This window comes from Adiantum capillus-veneris, chromosome 12, assembly GCF_014529385.1.
Source record: "Adiantum capillus-veneris isolate H3 chromosome 12, ASM1452938v2, whole genome shotgun sequence".
In the NCBI taxonomy this organism is placed as follows: Eukaryota; Viridiplantae; Streptophyta; class Polypodiopsida; order Polypodiales; family Pteridaceae; genus Adiantum; species Adiantum capillus-veneris.
Window position 1 is genome coordinate 148,893,920 of NC_140942.1, and position 21,771 is coordinate 148,915,690.

The 21,771-nt window shown below is 45.3% G+C and overlaps 1 protein-coding gene across 5 annotated transcripts in view; it reads left to right on the top strand.

The window, feature by feature from the left end:
* The first annotated feature begins 446 nt into the window (after positions 1 to 446).
* Positions 447 to 21,771, top strand: part of LOC147446669 (uncharacterized) — a 137,519-nt gene continuing 116,194 nt past the window's right edge. Inside the window, exons 1-2 of one of the 5 annotated variants that reach the window (XM_086525863.1) lie at positions 447 to 790; positions 911 to 1,053. In XM_086525863.1, coding sequence (XP_086381989.1) covers positions 780 to 790; positions 911 to 1,053 — 154 coding nt within the window. In that variant the 5' untranslated portion in view covers positions 447 to 779. The remainder of the gene's footprint in view (positions 791 to 910; positions 1,054 to 21,771) is intronic. The other 4 variants (XM_086525864.1, XM_086525866.1, XM_086525865.1 and 1 more) reach the window with 4 other exon arrangements.

The following is a 21,771-nucleotide window of genomic DNA, read 5'->3' on the forward strand; positions in this document are numbered from 1 at the left end:
CACGTGTCAAGGGGAGGGTGCCGACTAGTCTCGATTTTCAACAGGCTCAAGGCTAAGTTGAAGCAATCCTTTCCCGAACACTGATTCCAATTAAACTCAGCCTAATGATTTCATCACTTTCTTATTGTTTTACAGGGCTTTCACACGGTAGGTTTCAAAACCCACTCTCACCAAATCAAGGGGTAAAGAGGGAATAAAGGAGGAGAGGATGCGTTCAAGAAACTTTTGCAAATATGCAAAAGTTAGCATAGTTTAAGAACATCAAGGCTTTTTTATAATGCAAGAATAGAAAGTGAACTTTGCTTTCCTTTTTATAGGCCACGTGAGAATGCAACACCAAAAGTTTTTGGTGAGTTTGCAAACTCACCGTGTGGAAGCTCGCTTAGAAAGCCACTGTGACCCTTTCACTTGTTTTGTTTTGTTCTGGAGACGACGGAGGGTACCCATTCCCGACTCCAAAAACAAAAAAATTTCAGTCTTGTGAAATCGACTTGAGAATGAGTGTTGCGGATTTTTAAGCCACGTGGCAACATTTGGAAACTGGAGTCTGGACCCTTTGATTTCAATGGAAGTCATGTAGGCGGATCAATCTCTGCGTGTTGGCTTGCTCAATCCTGCGAGAGTATGCATCTTGACAGCGAGTGATCGACCCTCTTCGCAAGGGAAAGAGACGGTAGAGATCATGTTGCTCTCTTGGCTCACAGGATTCTTGGCAGGCATGTCTCTTACTCAGTTTGGGTGTGCATAGCCTTTGTTTGTACATATGAGCGTGTGCAGCAATGACGAGAAGGTGGTTACGGCTTAACTGTTTATTTTCTGTTTGCGTACCGGTCTCCATATGAGTATATGCAGCATGCCGTTACGGTGGTCGTGGATATCAATGCTAAAGACGTGTGTTTCTTGATCTCAGGCTTTTTATGCCTTGCCATTATCGAGCTCTGTGCTATTGCCTTCTTGCTGAGGCATCTGTTTCGAGCTCGCCATCGTCCATCATCAGCATCCGCGGCCGAGAATGTCTGTGTCACATACCAGCCCCCTCACATTTTCCTCCAGGTACCTCTCACATAAAGGTGTTGCTTTGGTTTGCAGCTGATAACTCGTATTTCTCAGAGAACACCACTTTTAGCACCCTTGGAAAGGCCAAACCGACCCCTCAGATCAATGAGATGTGCATTTTCATTGTAAATTCTGGCACAAAGCATAACACAACCACCCCCATGCATATGCAAGTCAAGCAAGCGCAGACAAGCACGCAGACACTGTGCAGATGAAAGAACCATCACCCTTATAACAAGAAGAAAAACTAGAAAGAAATGCAAACATAGGGCTGGAGGGATGGTTGGCCAGACTAGAGGGGAAAACAATTGGAGTTGCTCGAACGCCCATAATTGATGGTGGACAAGCACCTGGCGACAATTGGAGAAGAGGAAACATAGGGCTGGAGGGATGGTTGGCCAGACTAGAGGGGAAAACAATTGGAGTTCTTCGAATGCCCATAATTGATGGTGGACAAGCACCTGGCGACAATTGGAGAAGAGGGGCCCTTTGCACGAAGAATAGCATCCATAAGCTATGTGGGAGAGAGAAGAGGAGGGCCTACATACTTGATGAGAAGCATTGAGCAAGAAGGGGGCAACCGTTGTTGAAGAAGTATGCCTAGGTTGTTAGAGTTTTGAATGTCATCTCTTGGGTTTTCCCCGTCTAGATCTAGTGAGTGAGGGCTTCTTTGTGGCTGTACCCGGCGTTGTGAGGCTTTCACACATTCTAGGCAGGTGGGGGCATGCTTCAGATTTTGTCCATGTCGGCCACTTGTCGGCGTTTATGCTGGGCGCCCTATTTTATGCTCGATTTTCTCATATTTGGGTCATGGGGTATTTGGAGGTGGGTCGGACATTTTGTGTAGCCCCTTCATAGGGGAGGGAAGGCACCTGCATTCTTGCATTGTTGTGCAGAGCCTTATACTTTTCTTGTGATAATAGAGTTGCCCCTTAGGGCTTTGTCCACTCTTTCTCCTCATCTTCTCTCTAGTGTTTCTCTCTCCTCTTCTGCTCTTTCTCCCAGTGTTCGCTTGTCAACACACCTTCCGCTGCACTTTAACATGGCAACGGAGGCTTGTCAATGCCTAGTGGATTCCGAGTACGTGAAAGGGCTGATTCAAACTGCATTTTTCAGCCAGCAAGAGGGCAACTTGTGGCTATTTTTTCCCGCAGAGAGAGAGAGAGAGAGAGAGAGAGAGAGAGAGAGAGAGAGAGAGAGAGAGAGAGAGAGAAGATGAAATGAAATGTTATATTAACGTCTTCAAAATGCCAAAATGACCTATGAGAACAGAGCGTTACAATGGGGTGGATCGTTACAATGGGGTGGATCTGATACAAAGTCAGAGTAACAAAATGACAAAATAAAATGAAATACTATGGAATTCTAAACTGGTTGGTGTGAACTAAGTAGCTAGCTGGGATAGCTAAATCACAAGTCACAAGAGATCTAGCATCGGTCGCTGGTGGATCTCATCAATCTCCTCCATGGTCAGCAGTCTGACCGAGCGTCGTGCATGTCGGGCCAAGGTGATCCAAATCCTTCGATGTAACCTCCGTCGATGCTGTGTAGTCCTCCGCAGTCGTGGGCGTCTGGATCTCCCCAGTTGAGTCGCTCGGTCGTCAGTGGGCCTCTGGTGTGAGACGACAAGCTCTGCTGTGGTAGTAGCTCCTCTGGGTGTCCAGTGTCTACTCTAAAGAAGTCTGCGATGTGTCGCTGGGATTGGCTAGCCTCTCCTCTCATCAGGCTCTCTTTGTGTCTGCACAGCTCGAGAGAAACAGACCCAGGCATCTCTGATCCTTGTACCTCATGACTTTGGAGAGTGGTCCAAAGCTCTCTCTGAACAAGCAGTGGAAGTGGCCTCGTATCTCGTAATAGACGGGGCAATGGCATGTGTAGAGAAATGAAAATGAAATGTTATATTAAACGTCTTCAAAAGGCCAAAATGACCTATGAGACCAAACTGATACAATCTTTGTGGATCTAATTCAATTTTTGGGTACAAAAATAAAATGAATTAAAGTGAAAAACTAAAATTTTAACTGCTAGATGTGAACTAAGCAGCTACCTGGAATTGTGTAGGATATGAGTAGGGGGGTGAAAGTAGTGACGGGGGGCTAATACAACACAATGTGGGTGTGTGTGTGGGAATATAATGTGTCAGGTGCAGCGGAATGAATGTTGTTTTTTCTCAAGATTAGTGATCTTTATTGCTCAAGGTTCCTTTTTGTTCTTAGGGAAAGAGAGAGCTTTCCGTCTTGTAGAGTGCTGTGGTCACGAACAAAGTGAGTGGATATTGTGCGTGCAAGTGAATGAGACTGAGAGAAGGAGAGAGAAGAGATATGACACCAGAGACGACGTAAAACCCTCCTCCGAAGGCCCCACTCTCGTCGGCGAGAGTGGTCTATGTCTTGATTGCACAAAGGTGTACAATGCGTATGCAATGGACTATGCAACTTGGTCTATGCCGATGACGACGATGGTGACGACGACGATGACGATGACGACGATGGCTGAAATCTGAGATCTTCTAACTGCTGAATTTTGGGACTGTTTTGGTGGCTGAAAATGACTGTTTTGGTTGCGTTTTCTTGGCTAAACTTGGGGAACAATTTGCAACCTGATTGGGGGAAATCTGCTACGATTCTAAGTGCTGAAAACGCTGTGGATCTGAGGCAGTTTAGGGCTGAAAACAAAATTGCTGGCTGGTTTTGCCTCCTTGCTAAAACGCTGGCCTGATCTGAATCTGCAAACACAAAACGCTGATGGATCTGGTGCATGCGAGGCTGATCCGACTCTGCAAAGCAAAACGCTGGAATCTGCAAAGTGGGCTGGCATTTTTGTGAAGAAAACGCTGGCTGAATCTGTAGTTGCAAGCAAAAACGCTAGGTCTTGGGCTGATCTGCCGGGGGATTATCGCCAGAAGGGGGAAGCTTCAAAAGATGGCTGATCTGTGAAAACGCCAAGGTAGTGGGAGGTATGGCGATGGTTCTGCTGGGAATCCCCGCGAAGAAGGAGGTCCAAAAACGCTGGGGGGTGCTAGGGGGGTACTGCTAAGAAGTTGCCTGTTGAGCGGGAAGCTTCTGCTGCCTCTTCTGCTGTGGAGTGCTAACTTGGGTTTGCTTATATATGAACTTAGCAAAATTGCCCTACCTACTTTTGTTGGAAAGTCACTTAAAAATATTAAGTGAAAATCCCAATAAATAGGAAAATAGGCTAAATGCATTGGAAAATTCCCCTAACTGATGCTAATGGATTCTGATGGGAATTCCGATGATCATGCTGTGTGCAACCGGAGGATATGCATTTATGCTAAGTGACTGGGCATGCACGGTCTACGAATAGACTCACAAAAGGCCAGATCACTGCTAATCTAGACTTGACTGAATTGACTGAACCCTGCTGTGGTGTAGCTTGTCCACGGACACATAGGGTTGGGATGTGTCACGTGACATTCCCTCCTTTTCAAAGTGAGGTACTGATACCGAACTGTATGGCGTCGAGGGAGATCGCCAACATCATCCAGAATCCTGGAAGGGACTCTTCGCCGGCCCACTCTGATGTGTGGGTCGTGCGGTACTTGAACTTCATAAAGGTCTGCAACGCTTGCTTCTTTTGGCCGCGCCGAAAGCGACACAAAGTCTTCTGAATCTTCTTTCTTGCTTCAACTTCGTCTAGTATCTTGCTTCTTTCGTCTTCAAGAATTTCCATGGCTGAAAATTCTTGAAACCATCTCCAACACAAAACCATGAACATACCCATTCCATGTAAAGTGAAGGAAAAAAATCTTGTCTTCTCTAAAGACTGTGCATGCAATGTAGATGAACAAATAGACGGAGTGACAACCCGTTCATCAAACACATGCAAACAATGAAATCGAATCTTTTCTGTCTGATCCAAATCAATCAACTGTGGCAAATCACAATGGAAATGCTCATGCTTGGAGCTTATACAATCATGTGCTCGTTCTACAATTGTGTCGTGCCAAGGAAGAGACATGGAATGTGACTTCCTTACATACAAATTTTTCAACTTTTCATGAACAATCCGCATACATTCGTGCTCGTCCATGAGAGAAACGTGCTCAACATACACTATGTCATGCCTAGGAAAAGGGATCACATAACGATGTTGACTAAAATACAGGAAACCGTCACGAATGAAACACTCGAACAATGCGTGCGTATCAATCATGCGAACACATAATACTTCCTGTGAGGGTTCTTTGGACCAAGACTCGAGAGCCAAGATCGCTTCTTCGGGATCTATCGAATCTTCTTGTGGGGGATCTGTGGACCTCGACTCGAAAGCCAAGATCGATTCTTGGTGATTGATCGATTCTACAACGAGGTTAGCTTCGCTAGAAAAAGCATCAACTAACACATCATCCTTGTTAACAATCACATCTTCTTCATGCAACTCATCATGCTTGTGAGAAATCACATCTTGATCATGCAAATCATCATGCTTGTCATTGGCATCCAAATCATCATGCTTAGCAATATCATTCAAATCATCATACTTATCTTTGTCATCCAAATCATCATCATCCTGTGCCGGTTGTATCCAAGTACTCCTAGTATTTAGTTGAGTCAGGTCTTGGTGGATGAGCCTTGTGATCTCGGACTGTGTAAGAGTCAGAGATGGTGCATCCAATGAGTACGGGAAGGGGGGCAATCTGTCCATGCTGAACCCATGCACCTGAAACCATGATATCATCTGTCATGTGACACATCCAACCCTATGTGTCCGTGGACAAGCTACAGCATGATCACGGTTCAATCAGTCCAGTCAGTCTAGATTGAGCAGTGATCTGGCACTTTTGTGAGTCTATTCGTAGACTGTGCATGCCCAGTCACTGAGTGTAGATGCATATCCTCCGGTTGCACACAGCATGATCATCAGTATTCCCTTATGAATCCATCAGATTCAATTAGGGGAATTTTCCAGTGCATTTAGCCTATTTTCCCTTCTTTTGGTATTTTCACTTATTATTTTTAAGTGGCTTTCACACAAAAGTAGGCAATTTTGCTAAGTTAATATATAAGCAAACCCAAGTTAGCACTTTCTGGCAGAAGAGGCAGCAGGAGCTTCCCGCTCAACAGGCACCTTCTCAGCAGGAACCTTCAAGAACTCATCAAGCACCCCTCAGCACTCACCCTAGCCCTAGCATTTTGGGTTTTCCCCCAGATCCTTGGCGTTTTCATCCCTTGCATGATCTCCATCATCTCCCAATCCCCTAGCGTTTGTAGATCCACCCATTCGCCAACAGAAGTACCAGTTTGGCCTAGCGTTTTACTAACGCTAGAGGAAGGCATCGGCGTTTTTGCTTTGCAGCCAATCCGCAGCAGAAGAGCATCAGCGTTTTTGCTTTGCAACCCATCTGTAGCAGATCAGTCCAGCGTTTTCATTTTCAGCCTGTTTTGTAGCAGAAGACTCTGCGTTTTCAGCATGCATAGGAGGTAGCAGATTCAGCCCCATTGGTTGCAGAAGGTCCCCCATTTTCAGCCATAAAAACGCAGCCAAAACAGTCATTTTCAGCCACCGAAACAGTCCCGAAATTCAGCAGATAGAAGATCACAGATTTCAGCCCTAAAGTCGTCGTCGTCATCACCGTTGTCGTTATCGGCATAGTCCAAGTTGCATCAGTCCATTGCATACGCATTGTACCACTTTGTGCAATCAAAAAGTAGACCACTCTCGCCGACGAGAGTGGGGCCTTCGGAGGAGGATTTTACGTCTCTGGTGTCGTTCTCTCTTCTCTCTCTATCTCTCAGTCTCATACACTTGCACGAACAGTGTCCATTCACTTTGTTTGTGATCATAGCATTCTCTTATTAAGAACGGAAGGCTCTACCTTCCATAAGAACAAAAGGAACCTTGAGCACGGTTCGAAGCACTCATCTTGAGCAAAGCGCAAACAATCCATTCCGCTGCACCTAACATTGGTATCAAAGCTTTGACAGTGTTCTGTATCACTCAAGGAAAGAACCACAAGAACCACATTTTTTTTTTGCTTGTTGAGGTCGCACGAACCCAAGTTCGCTTGGGCGTGTCGATTCCTAATCGTGTTTTGTTGAAGAGTGACAAGAATCCCAAGAAAGAAGGGCTTGTCCAGGCCCCCCTTGTGTCTCTTTTCACTCATTGAGAGCGGACCGTGCACTTAGCAGTTGGCCAATTGACGTGAGGTGGGAAAAAGAAACCTTGGTGTGAGCGCAAGGCCGCCAAGGGGTGCGCCTGCGGAAAAGAGCAGAATTTGGGTGAAGAGAAGATCCTTCTCAAACGCGATTTGCAAGCGAAAGAAAACCTCAAGAATCTTAAGAACCTCAAGAACCCAAGAACCCAAGAACCAAGACCCTCAAGAACCCAAGTTCCTCGTGAACTTAAGAACCAAAGATCATAATGCATGGTCGTCACCCGAAGCGGAATGGATACTTCGCATACAGGTGATGAACATGAGAGAAACGACGAAGATTTTTCCCCACTAGGAGACTTTTTCGACCCTCCCCCTTCGCCATCTACGCCACGAGTTGTACTAACTCCTATGGAGATGATGGTCAAGTCGATCTTGGACATGATGGCACAACAACAAGAAACGAATCGAGTTGCGTTGGCACAACTCGCAAGCAAATCAGAACAACAAGAAGCTAAGGACCGTGAGTGCGACGAAAGAATTGCAAGACTTGCCGCAGAACAAGCAGCTAAGGACCGCGAGCGCGACGAAAGAAACGCAAGATTTACCGCACAACAAGAAGACAATCGCCTTGCTTTAGAACGCGAACGCAACGCATGAAAAGAAAGAAAAGAACTAAGAAAGGAGGAAGCGGCATCAAGAAGTGCGGCCTTGGAGACGCAGCGTGAAGCTCAAAGAGCACTACGAACTCAAGAATTGGTTCGACAGGTACTTGCCTCGAAGACCGAACAACCCAAAGATCGTGGGAGTTCCTCAAGTGGTGCAAGCCATGATGCGGATTCCAACCATCGAGTCATAGAGAAGTTGACTTTCAATAAGTATAATGGTAAGATGGATGCTACGGTTATTCATTCTTGGTTGCATCAATTTAATGCTTATTTTGCGACAACTAAGAAGACAGGAAATAACAAAGTTTTGATGACAGCTATGTACCCTGCTGGTGATGCCATCAATTGGTACCACGCATGGCAAGAGGCATAGCTAGCCGCGCTCCTAGAGGAAGCCGACGGATTCATGCCCCTTTCCTTCAATTGGGTTGATTTCCAAGACAAGCTCAAGGTGCGGTTTATGCCACCTCAGTACCTTGCACGATTGAAGGACGATTGGTGCTCTCTTAAGCAAAATGGTATGTCGGTTATGTCTTTTTCTAATCGTGTTTTGCAGCTCGGTACTCAATTACGAAAATCGGATGATGAGCGCAAAGAGGATTTTCTCTTTGGATTGGACGACTATATCAAGTTTGATGTAGAAGTCTTTGATCCTATCAATCTCAACAAGGCGGTAGCGATTGCTCTCGCCTAGGAGATGAAGCACAAGAAGGGAAAGCCTAAGGAGAACAAGACTTCCACAAGTACCTCACAGACTTCTCAGAACCCTCAGAACGGTAAGAATGGTAACTCTTCTAACCAATCTTCCGACAGTCTCTCAGAAAAGAATTCTTCCAATGAATCTAAGGGTAAGGCTAACACAATTGCTAAACCTAAGCTTACTCTAGATGAAAAGGTAGCACAAGGAATTGTAGGAGGATACATCACGTCGGAAGAGCAAAGCACTTATTCTAAGGAAGGTCGATGTTTTCATTGTCACATTAAGGGTCACATAAAAAGAACATTTCTTAAGCTTGAATTGAATGAATCTAAAGAATCCACAGCACCCACTTCCTCTGTCAATGCAATGAATGATAACACGAGTGTGCCCCAAAGTTTCTCAGGACCCTCCCATTGACGATTCTCTCATTAAATGTTATGGTCGTACGTCGGGGCACCGTTTTGGCATATTGTTTGACCCATGTAGTATGCATGATGTGATCAATTCCTCTCTTGTTGAGAGAGCCCGCCTCGAAGTTAGTCCGAGATCTCCTATCGAGGTCTCTGGCTTTCGTCCCTGTATGGACGCTCTCACGGAGGAGTGCCTGGATGTGTTGTTTGCAATTCAACAAACTGCCTTCACTAGAAGATTTGTTGTTTCTCCTCTCTCAGGATGTGATATGATTTTGGGCATTAAATGGTTTCGTGATAATAACGCTCTCATTGATTTTGAGGCTAACACTTAACTCTTAATGCCAAAAGTGATTCTCCTATTGTCTTTCATGGAGAGGACATTGCTCATTCTCCATCTCTCATTGCTAATATGCAGGACAAGATTGAAAGGATTCAGGAAAAGGAGACTCTCTCAGTCTCTTTTTCTCCACAGCATGATACACAGGATTTGCATGATGATTGGAATGATAATGATTTGCATGATGGTTTGGATGATAAAGACAAGCATGATGATTTGCATGATCAAGATGTGATTTCTCACAAGCATGATAAGTTGCATGAAGAAGATGTGATTGTTCACAAGGATGGAGTGTTAGCTGATGCTTTTTCTAGCGAAGCTAACCTCGTTGCAGATTCGATCAATCATGAAGGATCGATCTTGGCTCTCGAGCCTAGGTTCAAAGAACCCTCACAGGAAGTAATGTGTTCGCATGATTGATACGCACGCATTGTTCGAATGTTTCATTCGTGATCGTTTCCTTTATTTTAGTCAGCATCGTTATGTGATCCCTTTGCTTAGGCATGACATATTGTATGTTGAGCACGTTTCTCTCGTGAAAGAGAACGCATGTATGCGGATTTTTCATGAAAAGCTGAAAAGTATGCATTCAAGGAAGTCACATTCCCTGTCTCTTCCTTGGCACGACACATTTGAAGAAAGAACACATGAAAGTATGAGCACCAAGCGTGGGCATTTCCGTTGTGAATTGCCACAGTTGATTGATTGCTCTAGATTATAAGAGAAAGATTCGATCTCATTGTTTGTGTGTATGTGATGAATGGGTTAGCACTCCGTCTCTTTGTTCATCTACATTGCATGCACAGTCTTTGAGGAAGACAAGATTTTTTCCCTTCACTTTACATGGAATGGGTATGTTTATGTTTTTGTGTTGGAAATGGTTTCAGGAAATTTCAGCCATGGAGAGAAGCAGGACTCTAAACGAAGTTGAAGCATTGAAGGAGCCACAGAAGACTTTGTCGCTTTCGGCGCGGCCCAGAGAAGCAAGCGTTGCAGACCTTTATGAAATTCAAGTACTGCACGACCCACACATCAGAGTGGGCCGGCGAAGAGTCCCTTCCAGGATTTTGGATGCTATTGGCGATCTCCCTCGATGCCATACAGTTCGGTACCAGTACCTCACTTTGAAAAGGAGGGGATGTCACGTGACACATCCAGCCCTATGTGTCTGTGGACAAGCTACAACATGATCAGGGTTCAGTCAGTCCAGTAAGTCTAGATTTAGCAGCGATCTGACACTTTTGTGAGTCTATTCGTAGACCGTGCATGCCCAGTCACTGAGTGTAGATGCATATCCTCCGGTTGCACACAACATGATCATCAGTATTCCCTTCAGAATCTATCAGATTCAGTTAGGGGAATTTTCCAATGCATTTAGCCTATTTTCCCTATTTTTGGTATTTTCCAGTGCATTTAGCCTATTTTCCCTATTTTTGGTATTTTCCAGTGCATTTAGCCTATTTTCCCTATTTTTGGTATTTTCACTTATTATTTTTAAGTGACTTTCCAACAAAGGTAGGTAGGGCAATTTTGCTAAGTTAATATATAAGCAAACCCAAGTTAGCACTTTCTGGCAGAAGAGGCAGCAGGAGCTTCCCGCTCAACAGGCACCTTCTCAGCAGGAACCTTCAAGAACTCATCAAGCACCCCTTAGTACTCACCCTAGCCCTAGCGTTTTGGGTTTTCCCCCAGATCCTTGGCGTTTTCATCCCTTGCATGATCGCCATCATATCCCAGTCCCCTAGCGTTTGCAGATCCACCCAATCGCCAGCAGAAGTACCAGTTTGGCCTAGCGTTTTACTAACGCTAGAGGAAGGCATCAGCGTTTTTGCTTTGCAGCCAATCCGCAGCAGAAATGCATCAGCGTTTTTACTTTGCAACCCATCTGTAGGAGATCAGTCCAGCGTTTTCATTTTCAGCCTGTTTTGCAGCAGAAGACTCTGCGTTTTCAGCATGCATAGGAGGTAGCAGATTCAGCCCCATTGGTTGCAGAAGGTCCCCCATTTTCAGCCATAAAAACGCAGCCAAAACAGTCATTTTCAGCCACCGAAACAGTCCCGAAATTCAGCATATAGAAGATCACAGATTTCAGCCCTAAAGTCGTCGTCGTCATCACCGTCGTCGTTATTGGCATAGTCCAAGTTGCATCAGTCCATTGCATACGCATTGTACCACTTTGTGCAATCAAAAAGTAGACCACTCTCGCCGACGAGAGTGGGGCCTTCGGAGGAGGGTTTTACGTCTCTGGTGTCGTATCTCTCTTCTCTCTCTATCTCTCAGTCTCATACACTTGCACGCACAGTGTCCATTGACTTTGTTTGTGATCATAGCATTCTCTCATTAAGAACGGAAGGCTCTACCTTCCATAAGAACAAAAGGAACCTTGAGCACGGTTCGGAGCACTCATCTTGAGCAAAGTGCAAACAATCCATTCCGTTGCACCTAACATCATCTCCCCATACGAGCATGTTGTGTCTCCCTGCAAAGCTAACTGTCAAGAGGACTCAAGTGCTAGGCGGGCATATCTGTCTCTAGGGAGGTCCCACAAGTGGTGTAAAAAGGAGATTGTTCTAGTAAGCGCCTGAACCACTAGTGGGGGGGACAATTAGCTTTGCTCAAATAATGTCATGTGGTACTGAAGCCTTGGCTCTAATAAGCCGCGAGATCATAGAGACTAGAGGCTTCTCCATGTCTCCCCATCCATTAGTGCGACCCGACCTCCCGTGATGGTCCAATGAAGGCCTCCATATTTGAACTCTATAGAGCAATGCGGAAGCCACTAGAGTGTCAAAAAGCCAGAGCTTCGTCCGAGGCTCTTGAAACTGAATCTATGAACACAATCTCTCCAATCCACCCAATGCTGCATGTGCTCTAGTCAGTCTAGTGTCTCCTGCTCTCCTCAATGAAAATGTTGGTCCACTAAAGACCACCCCAAGGTAGGTGTAAGCATCTGTATACTCCATTGTCTCATCGCCGTATATGAATGTGGGTGCTATCTCTTGACCCACTGTGGAGTGGTGTTAAACACCACAACCTTGGTTTTACCAAGGTTGACAGACAGACCACTGTCGTGAGCAAACCTATGCAAAGCATCCAAGTGACGTTTCATCCCCTCCAGAGAGTTGGAATCAACAAAATATCATTAGCATATAACAATAGTGGAATCCATCTCCCTACCAACTGTGCACCTCTATCACCCTCTCTCTCTCTCTCTCTCTCTCTCTCTCTCTCTCTCTCTCTCAATATAGTCAGAAACCTCATCCACATACATACCAAATTGTCACGTGACACATCAAACCCTATGTGTATGTGGACAAGCTACTTCATGACAAGGGTTGGGTTCAGTTCAATTCAGTTAGCTTAGGAAGTGTTCTGGCACTTTTGTGAGTCTGTTTGCAGACTGTGCACGTCCAGGCACTTAGATTAGATGCATATCCTCTGGTTGCACACATCATGATTATCAGACTTCCATCAGAATCCATTAGGAGCATTTTTATAGTGCATAGACCGATTTTCCCTATTTTAGCCAATTTTCACTTATTATTTTTGAGTGACTTTTGTTGGGAACTAGGTAGGGCAATTTTAGCAAGCAACTATATAAGAAACCTAGCGCTAGCACTTATGAGCAGAAGAGGCAGCAGGAACTCCATGTTCAACAGGAAACTTCTCTGCAGGACCCCTATCAGCAAAGACCTAGCGTTTTTGCTACAGATAGCCCAATGTTTTTGCATGCAATTCAGCCCCTGGCGTTTTTGCAATGTAGATCAGCCCCGGCGACAGCAAGAAGACAGATCATCCCTAGCGTTAGCAGATCCCCCAGCAGACAGCAGATCAGCCCTAGCGTTAGCAGATTTCCACCGCAAGGACAGAACCAGCCCTAGCGTTTTTGCATCAGCATTACTTCCTAGCGTTTTGCAGATTCATCGCGACAAGATCATCCCTTACACCGGTGTTTTCAATTTTCAGCAGTCAGATCCCGCAGTAGATCCCCGAACCTCACAGATCTCACCTTCTCGCAGCAGATCCTCGCTGCACGGCCAGATCCGCGTAGTTTGCAGATTCAGCCCGGCAAACGCAGATTTCAGCATCTGCGTCGTCGTCCGCATCGTCGGCAAGTCCAATGCATTGTAGAGATTTGTGCAATCAATAGTAGACCGCTCTGGCCATAGAGAGTGGGGCCTTCGGAGGAGGGTTTGGCAACATTCTGGTGTCGTATTCTCTTCTCTCTCTATCTCAGTTTCAACACCTTCATTCACAGTGTTTATCCACTTTGTTTGTGATCACTTGCACTCTCTCATTAAAGGATCGGAAGGCTCTCCCTTTTCCGTAAGTGAAAGGAACCTTGAGCACAGTTCAGAGCACTCATCTTGAGCAAAGTTCAACATTCACTTCTGCTGCACCTTACATTGGTATCAGAGCTTTGCTAGCGTTCTGTATCGCTCAAGGAAAGAACCACAAGAGCCACATATTTTTTTTTTTGCTTGTTGCAGTGGCACGTAACCAAAGTCCTCTTGGGCGTGTCGATTTCTAACCGTGTTTTGGAAGAGTGATAGGAAACCCAAGAAAGAAGGGCTTGTCCAGCCTCCCTTTGTTCCTCTTTTCACTCATTGAGAGCGGACCGTGCACTTAGTGGCCGGCCAATCGACGTGAGGTGGGAAAAAGCAACCTTTGTGTGATTGCAAGTGAAAGAAGAACCTCAAGAACTCAAGAACCTCAAGAACCCAAGAACCTCAAGACCCCCAAGAACCCAAGACCCACAAGAACCCAAGTTTCTCGTGAACTTAAGAACCCAAGACTTTAAGTGTATGGTCATTACCCGAAGCGGAATGGATACTTCGCATGGAGGTGGTGAGCATGAGAGTGGTGAAGAAGAGTTTTCCCCACCAGGAGGTTTTTGTGACCAAGGATTGCACTAACTCCTATGGAGGCTTTCGACAAGAGGATGATGGACAGGAAGTTAGAAAGCGAAGAAAGAATAGCAGCCATAGAGCGCAAATATGAAGAAAGAATGGCAACCATAGCGTGAGCACGAGCAAGCACGCTTGGAAGCCAAAGAAAGACAAGCCAAATTTGATCGCGAGAACAAAGCAAGACAAGAGATGAGCGACCAACACATGAAAGAGTTGTGGTGACTTTTTTCTATTGTGCAGGCGCAGTTTGAACAGAATCAAGAGGAGACTCTTTCAGTCTCGTCTTCTCCAAAGCAAGACACACATTATTTGCATGATTATGATACGCATGATGATGAGCATGATGATTTGCATGATCAAGATGTGATTTCTCACGAGTATAATGATTTGCATGATCAAGATGTGATTTCTCACAAGCATGATGATTTACAGGAAGAAACTGTGATTGTTCACAAGGATGATGGTTTAGTTGATACTTGTTCTAGTGAAGCTAACCTCATTGCAGATTGATCAATCACCAAGAATCGATCTTGGCTCTGGAGTCGAGGTCCAAAGAACCCCCACAGGAAGATTCGATCAACCACGACGAACCGATCTTGGCTCTCGAGTCGAGATCTCAAGAACCCTCACAGAAAGTATTATGTGTTCGAGTGATTAGTCAGCACGCATTGTTCGAGTGTTTCATTCGTGATCTGTATTTTAGTCACCGTCCTAATGTGATCCCTTTTCACAGGCATGACATATTGTACGTTGAACATGATTCACTCATGAATGAGCACGGATGTATGCGGATTACTCATGAAAAGCTGAAAAGTATGCATTCAAGAAAGTCACATTTTATGTCTCTTTCTTGGCAGGACACAGTTGTAGAAAGAGCACAAGAAGGGTTGAGCATCAAGCATAGGCATTTCCATTGTGATTTGCCACAGTTGATTGATTTAGATTAGAAAGTCAAGATTCGACCCCATTGTTTGCGTGTTTGATGAACGGTTTGGCACTCCGTCACTTTGTTCATCTGCATTGCATGCACAGTTTTTCCGAAAGAGGAATAGAATTTTTCTAGTCACTTCACATTTTTTGTGTTGGAAGTGGTTTCAGGAATTTTCAGCCTCGGACATTCTTAAAGAAGGAAGACGCATGACTCTAGACGAAGTTGAAGCATTGAAGGAGTTACAGATGACTTTGTGTCGCTTTCGGCACGGCCCAAAGAAGCAAGCGTTGCATACCTTTATGAAGTTCAAGTATCGCATGACCCACACATCAGAGTGGGCCGGCGAAGAGTCCTTTCCAGGATTCCAGACCCTGTTGGCGATCTCCCTCGATGCCATACAGTTCAGTACCAGTACCTCACTTTGAAAAGGAGGGGATGTCACGTGATACATCTAACCCTAAGTGTACGTGGACAAGCTACTTCATGACAAGGGTTGGGTTGAGTTGGATTCGGTTCAGTTCAGTTCAGTTAGCTTAGGAAGTGTTCTGGCACTTTTGTGAGTCTGTTCGTAGACTGTGCATGTCCAGACACTTAGATATCCTTTGGTTGCACAACATGATCATCAGATTTCCATTAGAACCCATCGGGAGCATTTTTACAGTGCATAGACCTATTTTCCCTATTTTAGCCAATTTTCACTTATTATTTTTAAGTGACTTTTGTTGGGAACTAGGTAGGGCAATTTTAGCAAGCAACTATAAGAAACCTAGCGCTAGCACTTATGAGCAGAAGAGGCAGCAGGAACTCCGCGTTCAACAGACAACTTCTCAGCAGGACCCCATCATCAAAGACCTAGTGTTTTTGCTACAAACAGCCCAACGTTTTTGCATGCAATTCAGCCCCTTGCGTTTTTGCAGTGTAGATCAGCCCGGCGACAGTAAGAAGATAGATCAGCCCTAGCGTCAGCAGATTCCCCAACAGATAGCAGATCAACCCTAGCGTTAGCAGATTTCCACCGCAAGGACATAACCAGCCCTAGCGTTTTTGCATTAGCATTACCTCCTAGCGTTTTGCAGATTCATCGCGACAAGATCATCCCTTGCACCAGCATTTTCAGTTTTAAGTAGTCAGATCCCGTAGTCGACCCCCGAACCTCACAAATCTCACCTTCCCACAGCAGATCCTCGCCGCACGGCCAGATCGGCGTAGTTTGCAGATTCAGCCCGGAAAACGCAGATTTCAGCATATGCCTTTTCAGCGCGTCGTCGTTGCATCGTCGTCATCGCTGTCGTCATTGACATAGAGTCAGAATTTAGCAGATAAAGATTTGCAGATTTCAGCCATTAGCGTTTTCAAATTTCAGCCCGTCTCGTCGTCGTCCTCATTGGCGTCGACATCGTCGGCAAGTCCAAAGCATTGTAGAGATTTGTGCAATCAATAGTAGATCGCTCTCGCCATAGAGGGTGGGGCCTTCGGAGGAGGGTTTGGCAACATTCTGGTGTCGTATTCTCTTCTCTCTCTATCTCTCAGTCTCAGCACCTTCATTCACAATGTTTATCCACTTTGTTTGTGATCACTTGCACTCTCTCATTAAAGGAATGGAAGGCTCTCCCTTCCGTAAGTAAAAGGAACCTTGAGCACAGTTCGGAGTACTCATCTTGAGCAAAGTTCAACATTCACTTCTACTGCACCTTACACAAATAGAGTAGGAGAGAGCGGGAGCCCTGCTTCACCTTGATAGTGGAATGAACTAATGTAGATAACCCCTCTGGAGTGTGTACATGCCTCACTACTGACCTGTATAATGCCATTATTCTCCAAATAAGCTCTGTGGGTACTACCATCTTCTATAGTGTGCGCATCAATCTAGCTCTAGGCACTGTGTCAAATGCTTTGCGGATGTTCACAAATCTACAATAGATCCGTCTCCATGTGATCTGCCCTCCTCAATAATGGCTCTTGAGTGTCAGAATGCGGTCAAGAGTAGAAAAACCTCTCCTGAACCATGCTTGCCCAGCTGCACGTATACCCTCTCTCTGTGCCCATCTACTGAGCTACTGCTCAAGAATGGATGCGTACAACCGTGCCAAGGTGTGTCCAATCATGATAGTGCGATAATTCCAAAGCTCCATAGGGTCTCCCGACTTGAAGATAGGTACAATAGTAGATAACTCCAAGTATCAGGCAAACCCTCACACATGACATGGTTGAACATCAGTGCTAGAAGCGCTGCGAGCAGATCCGTGGCATGTATAAAATGCTCAGCCATTAAGGCATCATTATCATATTCTCTCCCAGTCCTCATCCTATCAATAGCCTTCTTGACCATCTCAGCGGTGAAAAAACCACGTGTGTGGGGGCATAGCTTGGGGGGTTCGGGAAGAGGCAGCTGCCCAAGAAGTGTGTACAGAGATAACGCATACTGGCCCCATGCCTTTGTAGAAGTAATGGCAGGAGGGGAGGAGTGCTCATGAAAGAGTTGCCATGCCTCACGTGAGTCCTGACTCAAGAATAGTTGATATAGATCTTGCTGTGGTCGAGCCAAAAATGCCCTATTCTTCCGTTGCACTAGGCGTCGGAAGGCAATCTGTGATATTCCCCAAAAGCACCTTCCTTTGAAGCCCGGCTCTCGCCCCTGGTACTCCTCATCATACCAGCCTCCTTGGGTGTAAGGTGGAGTGGAAGTGAATGTTGAACTTTGCTCAAGATGAGTGCTCCGAACTGTGCTCAAGGTTCCTTTTAGTTACGGAAGGGAGAGCCTTCCGTTCCTTTAGTGAGAGAGTGCAAATGATCACAAACAAAGTGGTGAACACTGTGAATGAAGGTGCTGAGACCGAGAGATAGAGAGAGAAGAGAATACGACACCAGAATGTTGTCAAACCCTCCTCCAAAGGCCCCACTCTCTATGGCGAGAGCGGTCTACTATTGATTGCATAAATCTCTACAATGCTTGGACTTGCCGATGATGTCGACGACGACGAGACGGACTGAAATCTGAAAACGCTAATGGCTGAAATCTGCAAATCTTTATCTGCTGAATTCTGACTCTATGTCGGTGACGATGTCGATCGCGACAACGACGATTTCAGCGCAGATGCTGAAATCTGCTTTTTCCAGGCTGAATCTGCAAACTACGCTGGATTTGATCGTGTGGCGAAGATCTGTTGCGGGAAGGTGAAATCTACGAGGTTTGGGACTTCTGCTGAGGTGACTTGATGCTGAAAACTGAAAACGCTGGTGCTTCTGGTGGTTCAAAATGCTGATTTGTCCTGCTGATCCAAAAACGCTAGGCTGAATTCTGTGTTGATCTGCAAAAACGCTATTGATCATTTGATGCAAACTACTAATGCTAGGGCTGATCTGTTATCTGTTGTCGCCAGAGGATCTGCAAATGCAAAACACTGGCTGATCTGTACTGCTGAAAACGCTAGGTTGTTGCAGCAGAAAACGCTAGGTATTTGCTTCAAAAATGCTCTGTGTGTGGTGGGGGTCCTGCTGAGAAGGTGCCTATTGAACACACGGTTCCTGCTGCCTCTTCTGCCAGAAAGTGCCAGTGCTAGGTTTCCTTATATACATGCTTGGCTAATTTGCCCTACCTAGTTCCCAACAAAAGTCACTTAAAAATAATAAGTGAAAAATGTCAAAAATAGGGAAAATAGGTCTATGCACTAGAAAAATGCTCTTGTTGGGTTCTGACTGAAATCTGATGAACATGCTGTGTGCAACCAGAGGATATGCATCTACTCTAAGTGCTTGGACATGCACGGTCTGCGAACAGACTCACAGCGTCTGGAATCTTGGCCGGCCCACTCTGATGCGTGGGTCATGCGATACTTGAACTTCATAAAGGTTTGCAAAGCTTGCTTCTTTGGGTTGCGCTTCTGTGGCTCCTTCAATGCTTCATCCATGCGTCTACCTTCTTCAAGAATCTCCGAGGATGAAATTTCCTGAAACCACTTCCAACACAAAAACATGAACATACCCATTCCATGTAAAGTGACTGGAAAAATTCTAGTCTTCCTAAAAGACTGTGCATGCAATGTAGATGAACATAGAGATGAAGTGCCAAACCGTTCATCAAACACACGCAAACAAGGGGGTCGAATCTGGACTTTCTGATCTAAATCAATCAACTGTGGCAAAACACAATGGAAATGCCGATGCTTGATGCTCAATCCTTCTTGTGCTCTTTCGGATAGTGTGTCATGCCAAGGAAGAGACATGGAATGTGAATTCCTTGAATGCAAACATTTCATCTTTTCATGAGTAGTCCGCATACATCCGTGCTCATTCATGAGTGAATCGTGGTCATCGTATAATATGGCATGCCTATGAAAAGGGATCACATAAGGACGGTGACTAAAATACAGGAAAGCATCACGAATGAAACACTCGAACAATGCGTGTTGACTAATCATTTGAACATAGAATACTTCCTGAGAGGGCTCTTTGGATCTCGACTTGAGAGCAAAGATCGGTTCTTCGTGATTGATCGAATTTTTGATGAGGTCAGCTTTACTAGAAGAAGTATCAACTAAACCATCATCCTTGTGAACAATCTCACCATCTTCCCGCAAATCATCATGCTTGTGAGAAATCACATCTTGATCATGCAAATCATCATGCTTAGCATCTCGCTTATCATTATCAAGCAAATCGTGTGTGTCATGCTTTGGAAAAGAAAATACTGAGAGAGTCTCCTTCTCCTGATTCTTTTCAATCTTCGCCTACACACTAGAAATGAGAGATGAAGAATGAACAACTTGCTCTCGATGAATGACAATGGGAGTCACTTTTGGCATTGAAAGTGAACATATTTTCCGCCCAATCAATGAGAGGGTTATTCTCACAAAACCATCGAATGTCACAAGACGGGCACCATTGCCAATAGAAAAGAACATACTGAAACAGACTTTTAGCACTTCAATAACAACTGAACTGAGAGAGAGAGAGAGAGAGAGAGAGAGAGAGAGAGAGAGAGAGAGAGAGAGAGAGAGAGAGAGAGAGAGAGAGAGAGAGAGACGACACATAACACGGAGTGGCGAAATTCCACCCTAGAGAGTATTGGCGCCAAACCTTGGCGCCCCTTTCGGTATTTCTTTATATTGCATCAACACAGTATAAGCCGGTACTCCAGACTCTGCACCTTTCCCAGGAAGCATGCCAAAGAATGAGCCCTAACCTCATATTTAAAGGCCCTTGGCCTAAAATGCAATTACAGTGAAAAGCCTTCAAACTCAAAAGCATCTGGTCCAAAAGCAAAGCCAAAAAACTGCCAGCGCAATTTACGGAACTCTGTATAGCCTTCCACGTCATCAGCCAGCGCAAAACGCGGAAATTCATACAGCCTACACGTCATCATGCCAGTGCAATTTTTGGAAATCTGCTGTACAGCTGCTTCTTCTGTTGCTTTCGCTTCTTCTAGGGTTTAGGCCCCTCGGCCGACAACTCCGTTCTTCAGTAGGTTGACACGTCAGCTGTTTGTTACATCTCCCCTTCTTGAAAGAGAGTAATCGTCTGTGATTACAGCATATCCGCAAAACAACGCAAGCTAGCTCAAAAAAATTTCCGAGGGTCATTCCGAGGGACAATCAGTTTGCTCTTTGTGTTAAGCAGTAGCTTCTTCTTTCGACTCTTTTGATCAAGGAGTTAGCTTCTCCTTTCGGCTGTTTTGATTAAGGAGTTAGCTTCTCCTTTCGTCCAGATCGGAACTCTTGATATTCCGGCGTAGTAAAATTAGCCATCACACCCAGACCGTACTGATCTTCCACGGGTGTCTTGATGCACTAAAATTACATACCCAGGCAATCTCATCCAATTAAGAATATTCAGTAGTTGGCACATCACAATGCAACACAAATGCTCACATATGCATGTTACAAGACATAGAAACATAAAGCCCCCAATGAATACTCCTCCCGCATAACCTAACAAGGTCCGGGCCAGGAGATATTCAACGACTCCTTCATCACGCCTCCCGCATAACCTAAAAAGGTCCGGGCCGGGAGATATAGAGGCCTTTTACAACCAAACATCCCCCAAACCGTAGCCTACGTCGTTTGGAGGTGCTGAGAGTAACTGTCACAAAGTGATGACGTGTCTGCCTGGGAGCCGAAACCATGACTGCTGCTGAAACCCCTAATTCTGCAAACCCTAACCCTAAAACCTGCAAACCCTACAATCTGCCAAAAACCCTAACCCTAGCAGTAGGACCGATTTCTGTGAAACGCGCTGGCATGCTGACGTGGCACCGTACGGAAGAGCATCCGGGTTTTGCGGCACAGATTTAGGGAATCTGCGGCAGATTTTCAGTTTTGCTTTATTTCTACGTAAATTGAGCCACACAGAGAGAGAGAGAGACAGAATTGGATTGCTTTATTTTACAATTCAAGAGAGAGCTTGAGAGAGAAGAGCTTTCGCTTTTATTTCTAGGCTTTTGATCTGAAGCTTTTGGGGCTCTGCTTTTGGCATCCCTTGTAAACATTAAATATGTGGATTGGGCTCCCACTCTGCAGAGCATCTGGATGCAAAGTCTGAGAGTGAGACCCAACCACTCTTGTACTTTGAACAGATTAATACATAAAGAAATACCGAAAGGGGCGCCAGTCTTTGGGGTCAATATCTCTAGGCATGGGACTCCGCCG